We start from the raw sequence: 19,091 nt of genomic DNA, 5'->3' as shown, positions 1-19,091 counted from the left end.
GCAGGAGACAGGAGGAGGAGAGGAGTGAGGAGGAGAGGAGAGGAGAACAGGGAGGGTGTACGCTGATATTTAAAGATCCAGAGAGTCATCCCTCTGTCAGCGCTGCCCTAAAAACAAAGAGCCGCCCCGCACGACAGAAACCAAACAAAAGCAGAGTGAGTTCCTGCCGTCGCTCCTGTCCTCCTCCTCCTCCGCCCTCTGCTGCCACGTTTACGGGACAATCCCTCCATTCCTGGGGGGGAGAGAAGCTGTGAGAGAGCACAGGAGTTTGGGAGTGAGGGAGGGAGCCGGTTCCCTCAGATGTGACTGGCATGGACTTTTAAACAACTTGTTACTCAACACAAAAAAAAAAAGGAAAGGGAAAAGAAAGAAACAAAAAATACTGTTTGTGGTGTTGGCTCCAGGTGGATCCATGCTGAATTGCAATTTTCTATTTGATTATTTTCTATTCTTACATGTAATTAACCATTATTTTATAGTCTGAATTTCAACTTTCAGACATTTCAGGCTCAGTAACTCCAGCAGCATGAGCAGGTCCAGAATATCTCAAGACATCAGCACCAGTGGCGTCGCCTGGCCTGGGCATCTGGGGCTCTAGCCCCGAATGTTTTTTCTTTAGCCCCGGATAATTTTTCCTCCTCTCTGCGGTTTACTATGGAGTAGGAATATCATATCACTGTGCGCTATTCAAGCGGCATTCGCGGCAGGTGCGTTTTTGCGCAGACGTATGCCTAACGTCGGATGTAACAATAACAACATTAATAAAGTTATACTGTTAATTTACCATACATCGGCGCTGTCGTAGCCTACTGTGTCCGCTCTGGGTGGAGATAAAAGGCAGGTGGATCAGGAGGCAGCAGGGAGAGGTAGGCTATTTCTCCAGGGAGGCCACCGGACACAGTGGGTTACCCGGCTGCTCATATATGAATCCCCGCATGCTTTCTATGTTTTTTTTTCCGGCAGCATCTTTGTGATTTTTTGTGCATTCGTTGAAAGACAGGGTGACATAATTTAGGCCATTTTCGTCGTGGCGAATGCTGTAGCAGTCGGGCTTTAATTTGCGGTTGCCCTCGTTCGCCCTGCGTCCCATATGAAGCTGCACGTCAAACCAGACTTTACAGACAAGCCTCCAAGGTGTGTCTGAGCTTGGTGCCTAAAAGTGCTTCATCTTCTGGAAGTCTGCCTCGGTTATGGCTTGGTGGTGGGAAGATTTGTCACGTCCTTCTCGGCGGAGTTTCTTTATCAAACCAGCGAAAACATTGTTGCTGGTGGTGAATTCAGCATCCTTTAACAGACACCAACCACTCATCCAGGCTCAGGCCACCCAGCAAATCAAAATTCACCACAAAGTCTGACATTTTGTTTACAAAGTCTTGAAACAAATGTAACCTAACGAGGAAGTTGAGCGCAGAGTAGTTGGTTGCTAGGCAACGCCATGTCCGTTTACAGTGGCGCGGAGATATTTTGTGCTGCGGTCTGCCAGTGGGTTACCCTGATTTTACAATGGCATGGAACGCGGCTCAGCCAATCACATGGGAACCACCCATTTTATAATGCTTAATTATTGCATTTAAGCAGATCATTACAGCTAGCGCGTAAGATTGAGAGAGAGCAGAAGGTGGAGAGAGAGAGAGAGAGAGAGAGAGAGAGAGAGAGAGAGAGAGAGAGAGAGAGCACAGAAGATGGAGAGGAGGAGATGGAGAGTGAGATTGAGAGAGAGCAGAAGTTTGGAGAGACATTTGTATATTGTTCATTGTTAATTCTGAAAATAAATGGGTGTTTTTAAAGTACATGTTGCAGTTTTTTTGCAAGTAAAAAAAAAGGTGCCAAAATGCATGAGAAAGCATAAAAATAGAGCTTGTTTATCAATTTTTTTCCGGGGGAGAATACCCCCGCACCCCCCTACAAGGCAGTGGGCTCAGCCCCCAATGTCCTGAGGTCCAAGAAACGCCCATGATCAGCACTATTTTGTTTGTTTGTTTGTTTGTTCTCTTGATTTAACAGTAAAATGTAAAACAGTCAGACTTAGCCTCCATGCTGCAAAACCACATCAACACAACACACACACCCCAGCTGCGTCCTGCTTTGATGCCCAAACACACTGCCCAAAATGAGAAACCTTGACTCTGACCTTTGACCCAGATACTCCAAAATTAAATCAGCTCATTCATCACTCATTGCCATTCCCTCTAAAAAGTTTCATCTGAATTCGTTCATTAGTTTTTGAGTTTTCTTGCGTACAGACATACAGACAAACAAGGAGGTAAGAGAAGCTGCGGTACGTACGGTGGCCTGCAGGACCAACTGAACTCCTCATTCTTCCTCGTTGCTCCTCATCATCAACATCAGCGAACTGCCTGTCTCTTAAACTCTCGCATCAGGACTTGAGTTGGATCACAGGCCAGTTTTTATGTGACACTTTAAAGTGAAGCATGCGGTCCATATTTTATACTCTGAAACCGACAGTGACGGGGCGAGAACCGAGTAGAGCGCGTACCGCCTGAGACCATTTTTGCTGGTAGAAGGAAAAATACATCCAACCCCATTACATTTCAGTATGAAGGCATTCATAATTTACTGATAGAAGTAAAATCTGTCACTGACCCGCCTCTATCACCCCTATTTTGGCCTTGTTGCACTGGCTTCCTGTCAGTTATAGAATCCATTTTAAAGTCCTTGTTTTGGTTTATAGAGCTCTCCATGGTCAGGCACCAGAGTACGTGTGTGACCTGCTTCATCCTCATGTACCCAACAGGTCTCTTAGGTCTGTAGACCGGAGTCTGTTGGTTGTGCCTCGTCCTAGGCTAAAAACCAGGGGTGACAGAGCCTTTCAGTGTGTTGCTCCCGGGCTGTGGAATGCTCTTCCACAGGACCTGAGAGTCTCTGCTACTGTGGACATGTTTAAAAAGGAACCAAAAACATACTTGTACAGGCAAGCTTTTCCTGAAAGGTCGTAAACCAACCATGTTCTGACTGTCACTGTCTTTTGATAACTTTGCTTTGTGTTTTTTTTTCCTGTTTTTATTTGTCTTCTGTGTTTTTATAGGTTTTACTGGTTTCCTTTGTTTTTTACTGTCATTTTGTGAAGCACATTGCGAGCCTTTCTCTGGGAAAAACGCTATATAAATAAATTTTACTTACTTACTTACTTGCTCTTCCTTTGTGTCTTGTAGATCTGTTTCAGCCAGTCAGCATGAAGCCCTCACCTGTGGCTCAGGTGTGCTGGAGAGGAGCTGGAGGGGGCTTGTGAGTGTTGGACTGAGTGGGTTCAACAAACATTTGAATAAATGTGGCAAAGCATGATGTTGAAAGAGACGCTCACATGGTCAAAGTGGCCTAAATGTGACACCTAGTGGACTGGTTTGGTACTACAACACCATCCACTGCCGGTTTGTTTCTCTTTGCAAATTTTGCATACTTGTATACTTATATTATTTGTATTGTACTTGTATTGTAATTTGTGTTATTTGTTGTGTTATTTTTTTCTAAAATATAAATTTTTCTCTTCTAATGTTGATAGTTATACTTTTTTTTTTTTAGTTTTTAGCTCTTGTGCAGTTTCTCGAAAACCTGCTGCTGGAGCACAACATCCGTCTATCTATCTGTTTAGCTCTGTGCAGCTTGTTTTTCCAGACTCTGGCATTCTTGGCCTGGTCGAGGGAAATGTAACACGCATGGGACTGAAGCAGGGGAAACCACACCTGAAAGTGTCGGAAATGAATTCTCTCCACATAAATGTAAGGTTAAACATGAACAACATCACTGCCACCACCCCCGGGAAAATGATATTGTCCTGCATATCAGATATTTGGGGGAATGCGCTGCAATAACTTTCCAAAAAAGCATCCGAAAAAACAGCATTGCTTTCACCAATAAGAGATGACCTGGGACTCATGTGATCCATTTCATGGTTGACCTCGTTCTTCCTGACCTTCCATGTGAATTTGCATAGCTGTGTGAAGATGAACACAGATTTTATAGCCAAAACACTAATATTCAGGTAAAAAAAGAGTAATTGTTTGGACATTTGTATGTAAATTTTGTGATGTGGTCTCAATTTTTAATTCTTCTCTCCTAATGTTACGTCTTACAGGTTGAGTTAAAACTTACCCCGGTAGTGAGGTAGTGGAACTTCTTGTATTTGATATCAATAAATGAATTCTGTGATATGGTTGAGAAGTTGGAAACACTGCTATTTATAGTACACAAATAAGGGAACTTGTGGAAAAAGAACAAAAATTCTGCAAATTATAGTTCAAGGATTCAATGATTTTATTTGTCATGACCTTGCATGTGAATTTAAATAGCTGTGTGAAGAAGAATGCAAATTTTATAGCCATGACACTAATATTCAGTTAAAAAGGTAATTGTTTGGACATTTGCATGCAAATTATGTGATGCGGTCTCAGTTTTTAATTCTTTTAATTCTTCTCTCTTATTGTTAAAACGTACCCCGGTGGTGGGGTAGTGGAACTTCTTGTATTTGATATCAGCTAATGAATTCAGTGTTATAGTTGAAAACTGTTATTTATAGTACACAAATAAGGGTACTTAGTGTGGAAATTTTAGGGCTCAAACACAAAAATTCTGCAAGTTATAGCTACTGAGACAAAACGTGTTACAGCCATCCCAAACTGTGTGTGTGTGTGTGTGTGTGTGTGTGTGTGTGTGTGTGTGTGTGTGTGTGTGCAGTCCTCTTGTGCATGTTGTAATCGGTCCCCAGGAAGTGGAGTGTGTTCAGGAACTTTCCGGTCACTGACACAGCTCTCCGCCGGGTGGAGGCCTCGCTCAGGGACGCTGACATCACCTCACGGCTTCAGGACCGCTCCCCGTGTGTCGGGCTGCTTCCTGTCTTTGCCTCGAGTCGACAGCAGATGTCAGCAACGTTCAGGGATACAGCAGTGACAAGAATCTCTACAAAGTTTACTGGAGGTCAAATCAGGCATCTGAGAAAATAAAATGTGTTATTTTCCTTTTGTTTTTGATAGAAAAGCAAAGTCTTTGTGACCATGAACAACAAACAAATGCAAATGAATGAATTTTGAGAACACCAAGGACAAAATCAAGACACAATGAGCCGTAAAATCCACACTGAATAATGAACAGACAGATGTTTTCCAGATTTAAGCAGCAGAGAGAACGAGTCAGTAAAACCAGAGGAGCAGATGAAGAGGTGGGTGTAGTTTTGGTGATGAAGAGGAGGCTGTGGCCGGTCGAGTCTGTCTCACTGATGTGGCGTCTCGGTCCGTCACACTCTGAACCAGACTGACGCCTCTTCACTTAAATAAATAAAAGTATAAATAAATAAATGTAAAAATAAATATATAAATACACAAATGAATAAATAAATGTAGGAATAAATAAATAAATGAATGTAAAAATAAATAAATAAATACACAAATAAATGTATAAATACACAAATAAATAAATAAATAAATAAATGCATGAATAAAAACATAAATAAATAAATAAATGTAGAAATATTTATTAATTTAATTATTTATGCATTTATATATTTATATGCGTATGTATTTATTTATTCATTTATTTATTGTTTTGTCATTTTTCGTCCCTCATAGTGGGCGAGTAGTAGCACAGGGATGCAGACGGGAGCTGCTGAATTTTCCCATGAGTCCGATGAGGACGTGAACGCAGCACAAGTGAAAGTGAAAGTTTGGTTGAAGGTTTGGACGAGCCGCGGCCACGAGGCCGCATCATTAATGTTGGACTGTCTCACTGTCATGATCTAGAAAAGCTGCACACGTTCGGACGTCAGGAGAGGATTTCTGTTTCATCTTTGCGTTCAAGTCCAAGAAGAAAGAATGGAACAAAGAAAGAAAGAATGAAAGAAACTTCTGCTTCTGCTGTGAGTCGCTACTTTTGTCTGTCGCCATTTTCGAGCAGCATTTTTCACTGTTGAGTTCATCTGTAAGAAATAAATTTAAAAAGTAAAGCAGTGATCATTTTCTTTGTGATGATGAAAAAAAAACTCATCAGGCGGTAAAAACTAATGTTAGGCAGTTCTATACGTCAGACAGCACGTTTTTAAAGCCGTTTAATTCCCTTTATTCCACAGGAAATACAGACTGATCTGTATGTATGAAACCCGCCACTGGAAATGGACAAATGAATAAATTAATCAATAAAAAAATGCAAATCTATTAATAGTTTTCAAACTGAGCAGGCCCCTTGTGTTCCCAGGGCCCTGAACAGGCCTGTGTTTTTTTCTTTTTCCAGCCTGAACAGAAAGCAAAGTGTTTCCTGTTTGTCAGGGTGAGAACAGGCCTCTGGTCCCTCAACACAGAAAAGAGAATAAGGGCCAAACCTGTGGCTCCTTAACAGGAAAGCCTCATCTGCTTTGAAGGTTTGATGGAAAGGAGTTTGTGTTTTTCTGCTGAGGCTCTGTTCTCTGAAAACAACAACAAGAAAAAGACATGAAGGGAACACGGTGCGCCACCAAAACTACTGAAAGAAAGATTTGCAGGTTTCATGACGACACCAGGATTTGCTGGTGAGCGCAGCGTCTGGAACGCAGCCTCTGGATTGGAACAGAAACAGGGAAACATGTCCATGAGCTTTGCTGCATTCACACTCTTTCATTTGTGCTTTCCTAAAGTGAATTTGTGCTTCACAAATTATTTGTGAATCTGCATTTATTTGTGCAGATCATCAGCGGCTCCCGGCTCCTTTACAAAGACCAAACGCTGCATGCATGAAACTGGTCGCCATGACAAATTAAAATTAAAATGTCAAATTTCACTGTAAGGTTTGGGCCTCAGTGTGTGTGTGTGTGTTTCAGTGTGTTTAGTATTAACCCTCTATCATCTGCGTTCATTATATTACTTTCTGAGACATGGGGGAAAAAATACAGCAAATAATTAGCAAGACATTAATAACAAAAAATTACATGAGATCCATATAAAGAATGACCAAAAAATAATAATAATAATAAAAAAAGTACATACATTTGCAAAATAACAGTATTTAAAATGAAGAAGGAAAAAACAACAAAAATCTTATTATAAATATACACTAAATATAAAATAGCAACAAAATAACTGACACTTCCACAAAAATATGTTGAAACACACATTATTTATGTGCAGCTGCACTGACTCCATTTAATACAGTTAATGCCTGTTGTCCATTAGGAAACTAGAACATTAACCCATATATCATCCCTTTGGTGTGTGCGTGTGTGTGTGTGTGTGTGTGTGTGTGTGTGTGTGTGTGTGTGTGTGTGCACCTCTTAGACTGACTTAAATCTGAAGATGAGTGACTGTGTGGAGGAAGAGGAGGGCAGAGCAGAGTCTGCAGTGTCCAGCTGTCTGTCCATGAAGAGTGACCGGTCTAAAGCATATCCTCCACTCTTCAGTGCTGAACCTGAACCTTCAGACACAAAGTAAGACAGCTGCTAGAGTGCAGTGTGTGTTCACTGTTTTCTTGTGAAATCTGTTTGTGGTGCATGGAGAAAGTAGACGTGACCCCAAAACTGATGCTTCAGATCATGAGCCACATCTGCTCTTTTAGCTGGACCCCCCCTCACAAAAAAAGGCTGCGACCAAATCATGAGCTGCTGTGAGCGACTGGGAAAGCTGGGAGCACCAGTGCTGCCAGTGGAAAAGTTAGTCTGGAGCCCTGATTTACAAGAACTAATAACATGTTTCAAACATTTGTGTTTCCAGAGGTTCCTGCCACAGAGCAGAGTCTGCAGTGTCCAGCTGTCTGTCCATGAAGAGTGACCGGTCTAAAGGTTATCCTCCAGACTTCAGTGCTGGACCTGGACCTTCAGACACAAAGTAAGACAGCTGTCAGACTGTGAGCCTGATGGAATATGATGACATGAGATTATATAGCAGAGCAAGTAGTGAGGAGATCAAGACAAGAGACTGCAAAGAGAGAAATGACTGCTCCCTGCTCTGCAATCCAGCTGTTCAACCAAAACACATCTGGGTCTGTGCTGTTTTCCACAAACTATGATGCTGTTTGATGTTTTGCACCAAAACACCTGAGAACATTTCCACGTGCACCTGCACTCACAAGTTCTTCACACACCTGTGTCTGAAGTTTAGATTCACGTTGACTGACAGATCTAATCTCTTGTAAAAATACTTAATTATTCAAAAGTACATTTTCATTTCAACATCAAGGTTCAAGGTGAAAAACACAAGGTTCAACACATTGCTGTATTATTTTCACAATGCATTTACAGAACCTGACAACTCTGAAAAAAATATTGTTTCTAACTTTGGCTAAATTTTTAGCTTTTTTTTCACCTCTGACCTCCAGATGTGTGAATGAAAATGGGTTCTCTGGGCAGCCACGGCTCTCCCCTTTGCAGACACGCCCACCTTCTGCTAATCCCATGCAGTTTGGGCCCCAAAGCCTGCAGTCCACATGTGTTCTTGTGGCCTGTTGTAAAATGGTGTGTTTGTGCAGACTGGGGCCTAAACAGTCTTGGAGCTGCATCAGTTGGCTTTGACTGGAGAGCTGAGACTCTTGTGGATTCAATGAGCCACATTTGATTCCTGTGTGATGACGTTGGCCCCCATAGCAGCCATTTCACTGCAGGCAGAGACTTTTGTCAAACTGGACCAAGCTGTAGAAAATGACCTCTAGTGACCTCTAGGAGAATCACAGCCTCATCAAACTTTAAAGACACAAACTAGAGAGCGAGGCCGTTCAGAGGAGCTCTGCTTCTCCAGCTGGACTGACAGTGAGGGCCAGTTTCTGACACATTTACACAACGAGGATAAGAGGATACTTCAGAATCGCAATATCTATCGATCGGCTCCCAGGTGTCATGATAATATCGATCAGGAGATAAGCATATTGTCCCAGCCTGAGTGTTGTAATACCTGACTTCTGGTCCTGGAAGCAGACAGGAGCACTGGAATCCAGCATGAAAACCCACTTGGATGTGGAGGGGATTCAGACATTTGTTATGGGGTCTAGGGCTGAACGATTTTAGGAAAAGATCTAATTGCGATTTTTCTGGCCGATATTGCGATTTCGATTTTATTTGTGATATTTCTTCAAATCAAGCTTCGGTGCAATATTCACCATGTACAGTAACAAATTTAAAACATGACAGAAAATTACATCATACCATCAAAACATTAAATGCTATTTACTGTAATGCAAGGATGAATAATAAAAAGGTAAGAATTGCATACAAAGGCAAGAAACATGCATGTACATTGTTTAAAGTCCTCGACTAACAGCAGTTATTACAACTGAAGAACTAAAAGAGACACATTTGACTGTCTTGTTTTAAGTAGTGCAAAAAATCCTTAATTCTGTATCATTAAAAAATGTAATAAAATACAAAACAATTTAAAAAAAAACGATGTTAAATAAGTAATAACACTCCACATTTTTCAGCTCTGTTACAACTTTTTCCTCACACTCGGCATACAGCTGTGGGATGGCAGCCTGGCTGAAGGAGGTGCGGGAGGGAATCATATCTTCTGTCCAGCGTGCAGAGGAGGTTTTGAAATCTTTCTCTGGTGACCGTGTTAACAGACACCATGTATTCAGCAATGTAGTGCGTTACAGCAGTCATTATCTCCCGGTGTGTGCAGCTCCTCTTTTCATACGGAGTTACAGAGTAAACGGCGCTGTAATTGTAGTCTGTTTGCTACAGTGGGCTTGAGCATCACTTTAACTCGACTTTTCACTGGACTTTTTGGTCATGCACTCGTCATGTAAATGTCTGTGGTCATTTTTCAAGGGCCGGTCTAAGTTGGTTGTGTTGCTGCTGGATGTTCGACAGGCTTTGCACAGGACCTGTTTCTGGTGCACATCTGCAGTCCCAAACCTGAAATACTCCCATATGACCGATGTGCTGCTTTTTTGGGATTAAATTCCCTAACTCCACTTCTGGTTCAGCTGAAGCCATTTCAGAACACGTTATTTAGGGACACCATCTTATTTTTAGAGTGTGTATACTGTCGCCTGGACAATGTCCGCTTCTGATTGGTTAGCGTGACCTGTCCTCGCCTAGCATGCCACTTCTGATTGGTGAGCTTGACAGGGCATGACCGCGGGATGGTAGGGAGACGGCATGTATGTGTGAAATAATTGACACAAGTCAGTCAGGAGCGCTGAAAAAAAAAAACGCAGCTCAAGATCGCACTGTCTGAAATCGTGATTTCGATCAGAAAACGATAAATCGTTCAGCCCTAATGGGGTCTTCACTGGAGTCGTACCAACGGTGACTAATCTCAGGGTTAAGTCAAGGGGGTGTCGTCCTCTTTAGCTTGTTGAAAACTTGTTGCAGCGAGTTTCCTCCTCACGCTGTATTGTGGAGATTTTTTGCTTTAAAAAAAAAAAAAAAAAAAACAATCTGCTGTAAAAACTCAAAGTGGATGTCTTGCTGCTTACATGGACATTTAGTCTTGTAAATACTGTCTTAATTGCATTAATATTAGAATATTGCAATCCATGTAAATGTAGTCACAGAAAGTGACATGAGTCCGCTTATGAGATTTTAAAAAAAGATTTTAAGATTTCGGTTAAAACGTAATGTTGTCTAAACATAAACAAAGTGTTTTCATCTCCGCAGGGACAGGAAGAGGAGTCGAGGTGATGTGAAGGAGCAGCTGTCCTGCTGTGCTTTGTGTCAGGAGCTCCTGAGGGATCCAGTCTCCACCAGCTGTGGACACTGGTTCTGCAGACGGTGCATCATCTCATACTGGGACCAGTCTGATCCATCAGGAGATCCTGCCTGTCCCCAGTGTGGAAAAAGATCCAGAACAAGACCTGGACTGCAGACACCCAGTCAAACCAGTCCAGTGGACGGCGGTCTGCAGGAGGTTTTAGACGAGCATAAGATCAGTCTGAGGAGGAGATGTGAATTTGTGACAGAAGGAACTGCTGCAGCAGGAAGTGGAACCCCCCTCAACAGGATCTACACTGAGCTCTACATCACACAGGGACGGAGGGAAGAGGTTAATACCCAACATGAGGTGTGGCAGCTGGAGACAACATCCAAGATGGAGACCCTCAGTGACACTCCAATCAAGTGCCACGACATCTTTAAACCCTTAGCTGGCCAAGACACACACATCAGAGTAGTTGTGACGCAGGGCGTTGCTGGCATTGGAAAAACCTTCTCAGTGCAGAAGTTCACACTGGACTGGGCAGAGGGCTTGGAAAACCAACATGTCAGTCTTGTGGTTCTGCTTTCGTTCCGGGAACTGAACTTGATCAAAGATGAGCGCTACAGTCTTCTCCAGCTGCTCCGTGTTTTCCATCCAACATTACAGACGGTCACAGCAGAGAAGCTCGCCGTCTGTAAAGTCGTGTTCATCTTTGACGGCCTGGATGAAAGCAGGTTTTTATTGGATTTCCAGAACAATGAGGTCGTGTCTGATGTCACACAGACGTCATCAGTAGACGTGCTGTTGACAAACCTCATCAAGGGGAATCTGCTTCCCTCGGCTCTCCTCTGGATAACGTCCAGACCTGCGGCAGCCTATCAGATCCCTCCTACATGTGTGGACAGGGTAACAGAAGTGCGAGGGTTCACTGACCTCCAGAAGACGGAGTACTTCAGGAGGAGATCCAGTGATGAGAAGCTGTCCAGCAGAATCATCTCACACATCAAGGAGTCCAGGAGCCTCCACATCATGTGCCACATCCCAGTCTTCTGCTGGATCACTGCTACAGTTCTGGAGCACATGTTGACTACAGACCAGAGAGGAGAGCTGCCCAAGAGCCTGACTGACATGTACTCACACTTCCTGCTGGTTCAGACACAGAGGAAGAAGCACAAGTATGATGAGAGACAAGACAGGAGTCAGCAGGAGCTGATGGAGACTGACAGGGAAGTTCTTCTGAAGCTGGGCTGGCTGGCGTTTGAACATCTGGAGAAAGGCAACCTGATGTTCTACCAAGAAGACCTGGAGGAGTGTGGTCTTGATGTCAGAGAGGCCTCGGTGTACTCAGGAGTGTGCACAGAGATCTTCAAAACCGAGTGTGTGCTCTTCCAGAGAAAAGTCTACTGCTTTGTTCATCTGAGCATTCAGGAGTTTCTGGCTGCAGTCTACATCTTCCACTGCTACACCAACAGGAACACAGAGGTACTGGCCAGAGTCATGAGAACACACAAGAATAAAGGAGTTGACAATGAGCCATCGTTGGATATCTTCCTGGAGAAAGTCATGTCTGAAGCCCTGCGGAGCAAAAATGGTCACCTGGACCTCTTTGTCCGTTTCCTTCATGGCCTCTCACTGGAGTCCAACCAGAGGCTCTTAGGAGGCCTGCTGGGGTCCAACAAGAGGCTCTTTGGAGGCCTGCTGAGGTCCAACCTGAGGCTCTTAGGAGGCCTGCTGGGTTGGAAAAAGAGCAGACCAGAACACATCCAGAGAGTCATCAACAACCTGAAGGGGATGAACACCTACTTTGTCTCACCTGACAGAAGCATCAACATCTTCCACTGTTTGATGGAGATGAACGACCTCTCAGTACATCAGGACATCCAAGAGTTCCTGAAGTCAGAGAACAGATCAAAGAAGAAACTCTCTGAGATCCAGTGCTCAGCTCTGGCCTACATGCTGCAGATGTCAGAGGAGGTTCTGGATGAGTTTGACCTGCAGGCGTACAACACATCAGAGGAGGGACGAAAGAGACTGATCCCAGCTGTGAGGAACTGCAGGAAGGCTCGGTTAGTCCTGATGTCAAATCAACATTATACAAACAGTGTAGAGCTGCTTCCATACCTGACACCGTCAGAAATACAATAAAGATATGTAGTGCTCTAAATATTCAGATCAGGGCCACCCCTGGCCAAACTGGGGCCCTAAGTGGCATTTTTTTTGGAGACACACACCGACACACACACACACACACACACACACACACACACACACACACACACACAGACTTCCCGCTGACCACGCAATCCCAGATGTATAATAGGAATAAAATGACGGCATAACGATATTCCATTAAACTTGACAAGCTCTATTAGTAAGAACAAAGTACTGTAAGTGGAATACGCAGCACTGTATGAGTCAACTAAAAAAATAACTTCAAACTAGAATAAATAAATAGATATGAGTCTCAAATAGTCATCAAGTTCAAAAAAAATATTTTAACAAAAGATGTTTTCCTAAAAAAAAAAAAAAAAAAAAAAGGAACTTCAACCTGGCAAATATCTGAAAACAGGTCAGTGAAATAAACAAGCATGTGTGTTACAAATTAAATAAATTCAATTCAGATAGCCTTAAATTGATCTTCTTTATTGATGCATAGATTGATAGGCTATAAACTTAAGCTAATATATGACCACCAGCTGGTCAATTTACCACTCCTTTTTCACAGAGGTGAACGTACAGTATGTCTGGGGAAAATCACATGGAGAGAAGCAAATCTGAGTCGCACAGTCCCTCCAGTGGTTTTTATCTGCACCTGCACCACCAAGAAAAAAACATTACAACACCTGCACCGGCACCTTACGAGTCCAAAAGGCAAAGAAACTTTCCAGCTACAGCAGCGCACTGACATAGTTCATAGGTTTCAGCGTCAGATGTGGACTTGAGCTGTTGATGTGTAACTTGCGCATTTACACCGTCGGCAATTCGTTGCCAAGCATTCTGCCTTCTCTTAGCGGCAGCCGCGGTGTTCGATTTAGTGTGTAAATTTAGTTTTTGCTCCTCATCCTTTTCCAGTATAATACGCTGCACCTCTGCCGTGACATACACTGCGTTTTTCCTTGTCGCCCCTTATACGTGCGCGTTCACGGCTCTTTATGAGGCAAACCTGGATCGAATGAGCGAGTTGATAACCAGTGTCGTGATACCGGTTATCACTGAACACCATGATCTCAATTAGTGTAGCCGGATAGGTCTGAGAAATCCAGGGGAAACTAAACTTGCTTTGTGATACAGGCCTCTGGTCCACGAAGTTCCAATCTGATGGCCCTAATTACGGAGTTTATGGGGGAGTAATGCTTCATGCGGTAGTGGGCTACCCAGCTTCATTCAGGTTGGTTTTCACAGACCTCAAGCTGATGTGTACACCATGCACACTAGACATTAAGTTCACAATAACCGCAAACGAGTGTCCCTCGTTAAAATACTGGATGCACTGTTGCAGCATATTTGGCTCCTCTGCCTGCTCTGTGTCGCTAACAAACTCTCCTATGCCCATCTTCGGTCACCAACACAACAACTGACGACAAAAACCAAAATTGACCGGGCACTTTTTCACTTCCGTGTCAAGTCGGTGTCAATCAGGGCTTTGGTACATTCCCTTTCCGGTTTGTGTAATTTGTAAATTTGTTTCAGCACTTGTAAAAGTGTTTCGCGTCTTGTTAATTTGTTTTCTGAAACGTAAATGTGTTTCAGGACTGGTAAAAGTGTTTTGGTAATGAAATTTTGTTTTATGATATGTAAACATGTTTTCCAAAATGTAAATTTGTCTCAAACTTTGTAAAAGTGTTTCACATTTTGTAATGTTGGTTTGCACTTCTCGGCCACCGTATCTTCACACCCTTTTTCACAGCTCACCTACTTCCCATGCAAAACTTTGTTTAAACTCTGCAGGCTGACAGACGACCACGCCAAATGAACATTTTGTATATTTCAGGATATTTTCTGTCTCTAGTCCTTCAGACTGAGCCATATGAACACAGTCGACTGTCACCATGTTTTTGACTGAATACCGTGATGTCGATATTGTGAGGATATTGCTAGGATGACTGGTTGGTGCTTTCATCAAAGTGTAAATTAGTGCTGAACAGTCATTAGTAATATGGATATGATGAGCGAGCAGGCTGAGGCCAATAACAGAGCAGCGAGGACGTCTAATAAGTTGAGAAAACTGCATCCCTTTACTGTAATGCAGCCTTTAAAAGCAGGAGAGGACAACACTGATGCCACAAGATATTACCATATCCCAAATCCCACATGATATCTGATCTCATATCACAGTATCCATATTATATCAATATATTGATGGACCCACCTCTACTGCCACCACCTGGTCAGTCTGTTGAAATGCTCATAACTTTGGCCCTGATTGGTCAAGAGACTGGCTGCTGGTGTCATGTGATGCAGAAGCTCTTGTTCTCCAGTTTTACTCTGAGAAGATGGTAGACTGAAGGCATCTGAGGACTTTTCACTGAGCCATTCATTTGTTATTTATGGACGGACCTATGGCTGTTTTCACGTCTACTGTATTTAGCACTGAATTTGAATCATTTTGGACCTTTTATCATTTCTTGCTTTCATTGTCTGTTTATTTGTGTTTTTCATATTTTGATGTCTTGTCATTTCAGGTGTTATCTTTATCTTTCATTTACTCTGATGGTTTTGTAAAGCACTTTGGAACTTTGCTTCAAAGGTGTAATGTAAATATAAATTAGTATTATCATTATTATTAATATAGTTGTTATAATAACTATTTCATTGGTTTGTCTTTCCTTTTTAAATATTTTGAAAAATCTCTGACTGATAAATATCCCAAACACTGGAAATTATAGCTACATATTTTATTCTTTATTCAGACTGAGTGACTGCAGGTTGACAGAGAGCAGCTGTGCTTCTCTGGCCTCGGCTCTGAAGTCCAACCCCCATCTGACAGAGCTGGACCTGAGTGAGAACAAGCTGCAGGATTCAGGAGTGAAGCTGCTGTCTGCTGGACTGGAGAGTCCAAACTGCAGACTGAAGACTCTCAGGTCAGACTGCACTTTTTAATGATGTGTGAACATGTAATATTCTGTACAGGCTTATTTATTTATTTATTTATTTGGCATTTCTGCTTTATTTGATAGTCACAGTAGAGATAGACAGGGGAGAGAAAGGGGATGATATGCAGCAAAGGACCAGAGGTCGGATTCGAGCCCCGGTCTCTGTGATCAGGACTGAGCCCTGGTTCCAGTGGCGGCTCTGCCCATGTTGGCGCCCTAGGCCAAATTACTCCCTTGCGCCCTTCCATGTTTCTACTCCTACCAAAACCTACTGCATGGTGCGCTCTTAGCCGGTGAGCCACCGGGGCGCATGACACACGGGTTTATTGACATGAGTACTTTACACACAGAGACAATCAGGGGCCGGTCACAAAGCTCTGAAGTTTAGTTTAACCAGCAACAAACAGCAAGTCACTAACTTGAACCACAGACTGGTACTGATGCTGTGAAGACAGGATCATATTTGGGGGCGCACATCCTCAATACTCAAGGGAGATTAATATTATGCGTGTTTTTATATCCACAAATCTAATCTTAGACATGCGTGTGTGTTAATTATTCATCAGTGCTAATTGTTCATGTGTCTCAGATGTGCACATCACTCTGAGGACTAACTGTCTTCACATTATCAACAGTTTCCCAGCATCACCTCTAAGTGTCGCCAAAGCATCCACAGCTGTAGAAACTTGCGTACACCAGCCATGAAGTTGGCCCACATTTTCATGGTCATTCCACTGTTTATACATCTGAACTTTGCCGTGGAAAAGGGCGTACACCACGTTTTTGTGTGTACGCACCCTTTACATGAGGCCCCTGGTGAGCCGTCGGTTCTAGATCTCTGCTGTGATGTGAGGAAGAAAATAAAACACATCAGGGCTCATCAACTCCATTTGTCCAAAAGGGTTTTTTTTAGGCACTGTGGGGACCAGACTTTCAAATAACAACATATTCATTTATTTAGGAATAATTAGCCTATTATTGTTTAGTATTTTCACTTTCTTACAAAATGAATAGCTGTATCAGTGTGAGCAGGCTGCTAGAAAACATGGCAAATCCATAATAATAACTAGATACTGAAGTAGAAAAAGCTCTCAGAGCACAAGGAGCCAGTTCACTGAGGAGTGACGCTTCTGCACTCTTCCTGTCTTATAGTTTATTTTTTATTCTTCATTCAGACTGAGGGACTGCAGCTTGACAGAGAGCAGCTGTGCTTCTCTGGCCTCGGCTCTGAAGTCCAACCCCCATCTGACAGAGCTGGACCTGAGTGACAACGGGCTGCAGGATTCAGGAGTGGAGCTGCTGTCTGCTCTGGTGGAGAGTCCACACTGCAGACTGAAGACTCTCAGGTCAGTAGAGGGGTGGAGTCAGTCCTCTGAGGTCAGTAGAGGGGTGGAGTCAGTCCTCTGAGGTCACTAGAGGGGTGGAGTCAGTCCTCTGAGGTCAGCAGAGGGGTGGAGTCAGTCCTAGAGGGGTGGAGTCAGTCCTCTGAGGTCAGCAGAGGGGTGGAGTCAGTCCTAGAGGGGTGGAGTCAGTCCTCTCAGGTCAGCAGAGGGGTGGAGTCAGTCCTAGAGGGGTGGAGTCAGTCCTAGAGGGGTGGAGTCAGTCCAGGCGGAGCAGCTTGGTTGCTTGGTTCTTGTGCTGGACACAGTCAGTGCAGGCAGCATTTCCTGGGAAATGTCCAAAGTGCTCAGTGGCCTCAGGACTGGACAGACAGACAGAGAGAGATCAGCCAATCAGAGCAGCCACAGGTGTGTTGGGGTCATGTGACCTGCAGGTGATGATGATGATGATGAAGAGGATGATGGTTTTGTGTTCATCCCTACAGGCTGGAACATGTAGAAGACTGGACTCCAGCTGGCAGCCTGAGAGGATGTGAGTACTGAGACACACACACACACACACACACACACACACACACACACAGAAAGGGATTTTAGAAAATATATATTGAATAAAATTATGTATATAGTAAAGTTACATACACATTAACTACAAATACAAACAAGGCTTTACAGAAAATGTGAGCGAGCTGAAACTATATGTGTGTGTGTGTGTGTGTGTGTGTGTGTGTGTGTGTGTGTGTGTGTGTGTGTGTGTTTCCAAAAGCAGCTAAAATCAGCTGACATGACAGAAACCTGGGCGCCCTGGTAGCTCACGTGCTGCAGAGCTCCAGCTTGTCCAGGCTGAGTCGTGGGTTTGAATCCCACCTCAGGCCCTTTGCTGCAGGGCAGCCCGTCTCTCTCCCCGGCCTTTCCTGTCTCTCTCTGCTGAGTCCAATCAAAGCTACAATGACTAAAAACAACTTTAAAATTACAGAGAAAAATGAGTTTTCCTCTGTCAGATTTATCTCACACAGTGGTGGAAAAGGTTTTGGGACACCCTTAAAATTTGACACAATCTCACAATCTCAAATATTATCATGAAATATTTGTGGGAAAATCTTTTTTGTGTTTCAAAAGGTGTGGCTGCATTAGACAGATACAAACAAATACAAATTATATTTTTTTGTTTATTGTTTACCAGAAAAACTAACGAAACTAAACTCTTGACAGTGTAATGTTTCTCTTCAGGCGTGTTTCCTGCGTTAGGTTCCTTGTTTTAGCCATTTTAGTGTCTGAAGAACTTTCACATGTGCTGCTTTATATAGACACCAAGCTTGGCAACAAAAATTGTGTCTTTTAATAAAAAGAACGTCCTTCATCACTGGTACCAAAATGACCCAGGAACCAATCAATTTGAAGTTTTTAATGGCTTTTTTAGGATTTGTTTAGTATTTTGCTGTGACTGGACTAAAAGAAATTGCACTTGAAGACCTAAGAGTGATTCTTAATGCAATATTTCACAAATGCATGGGGTGTCTGAAAACTTTTTTTCACCACTGTACATAAGCCTGGTATTTTTTTTTCCTTTATTAGTGAAAGAAAGGTGAACAAGTCGAGTGCAGAGAGTGACAACATTAGAAAACATTTTAGAAAAGGAGAAGACAGGACTGAACAGATGTGGAAATAAAGAAAGAACCAGACAGGAACTCAAACAAAACAACACAGAAAATAAGGAGAAACAAAAATTAAGAAAGCAAATCAATTGTAGTTTACTTTTGTTGTGTGTGTGTGTGTGTGTGTGTGTGTGTGTGTGTGTGTGCGTGTGCATGTGCATGTGCATTTGCGTGCGTGTGTCTGTGTGTGTGTGTGTGTGTGTAGGGGGGGTGTATGAAGAGGGTAGGGGGCAGGTAAGGACAGAGAGAGGTAGAGAAAAAGAGAGGGAGACATAAGAGAAAAAAAAACCTGAATGAGAAAAAGGAGAAAAAAATTGAAAAGACAAAGTGTAAAATGACATTAGTTTTGATTTTTAATGAAAAATGCAAAACTATAATAACCTTATGAGAGCCAAGAGA

At 42.9% G+C, this 19,091-nt stretch overlaps 1 protein-coding gene across 1 annotated transcript in view; it reads left to right on the top strand.

The window, feature by feature from the left end:
* LOC115369203 (NACHT, LRR and PYD domains-containing protein 14-like) overlaps positions 1-19,091 on the top strand; it is a gene marked incomplete at its 3' end in the record, with an annotated part of 59,358 nt that overhangs the window by 8,684 nt on the left and 31,583 nt on the right. The window contains exons 4-10 of the mRNA XM_030065770.1: positions 3,174-3,246; positions 4,724-4,876; positions 7,692-7,799; positions 10,568-12,253; positions 12,320-12,670; positions 15,515-15,685; positions 16,873-17,043. Of these exons, the coding sequence (XP_029921630.1) occupies positions 3,174-3,246; positions 4,724-4,876; positions 7,692-7,799; positions 10,568-12,253; positions 12,320-12,670; positions 15,515-15,685; positions 16,873-17,043 (2,713 nt within the window). The remainder of the gene's footprint in view (positions 1-3,173; positions 3,247-4,723; positions 4,877-7,691; positions 7,800-10,567; positions 12,254-12,319; positions 12,671-15,514; positions 15,686-16,872; positions 17,044-19,091) is intronic.

This window comes from Myripristis murdjan, chromosome 12 (assembly GCF_902150065.1).
Source record: "Myripristis murdjan chromosome 12, fMyrMur1.1, whole genome shotgun sequence".
In the NCBI taxonomy this organism is placed as follows: Eukaryota; Metazoa; Chordata; class Actinopteri; order Holocentriformes; family Holocentridae; genus Myripristis; species Myripristis murdjan.
The sequence above is the reverse complement of the archived record's forward strand: the minus strand, read 5'-3'. Positions and strand labels throughout refer to the sequence as shown.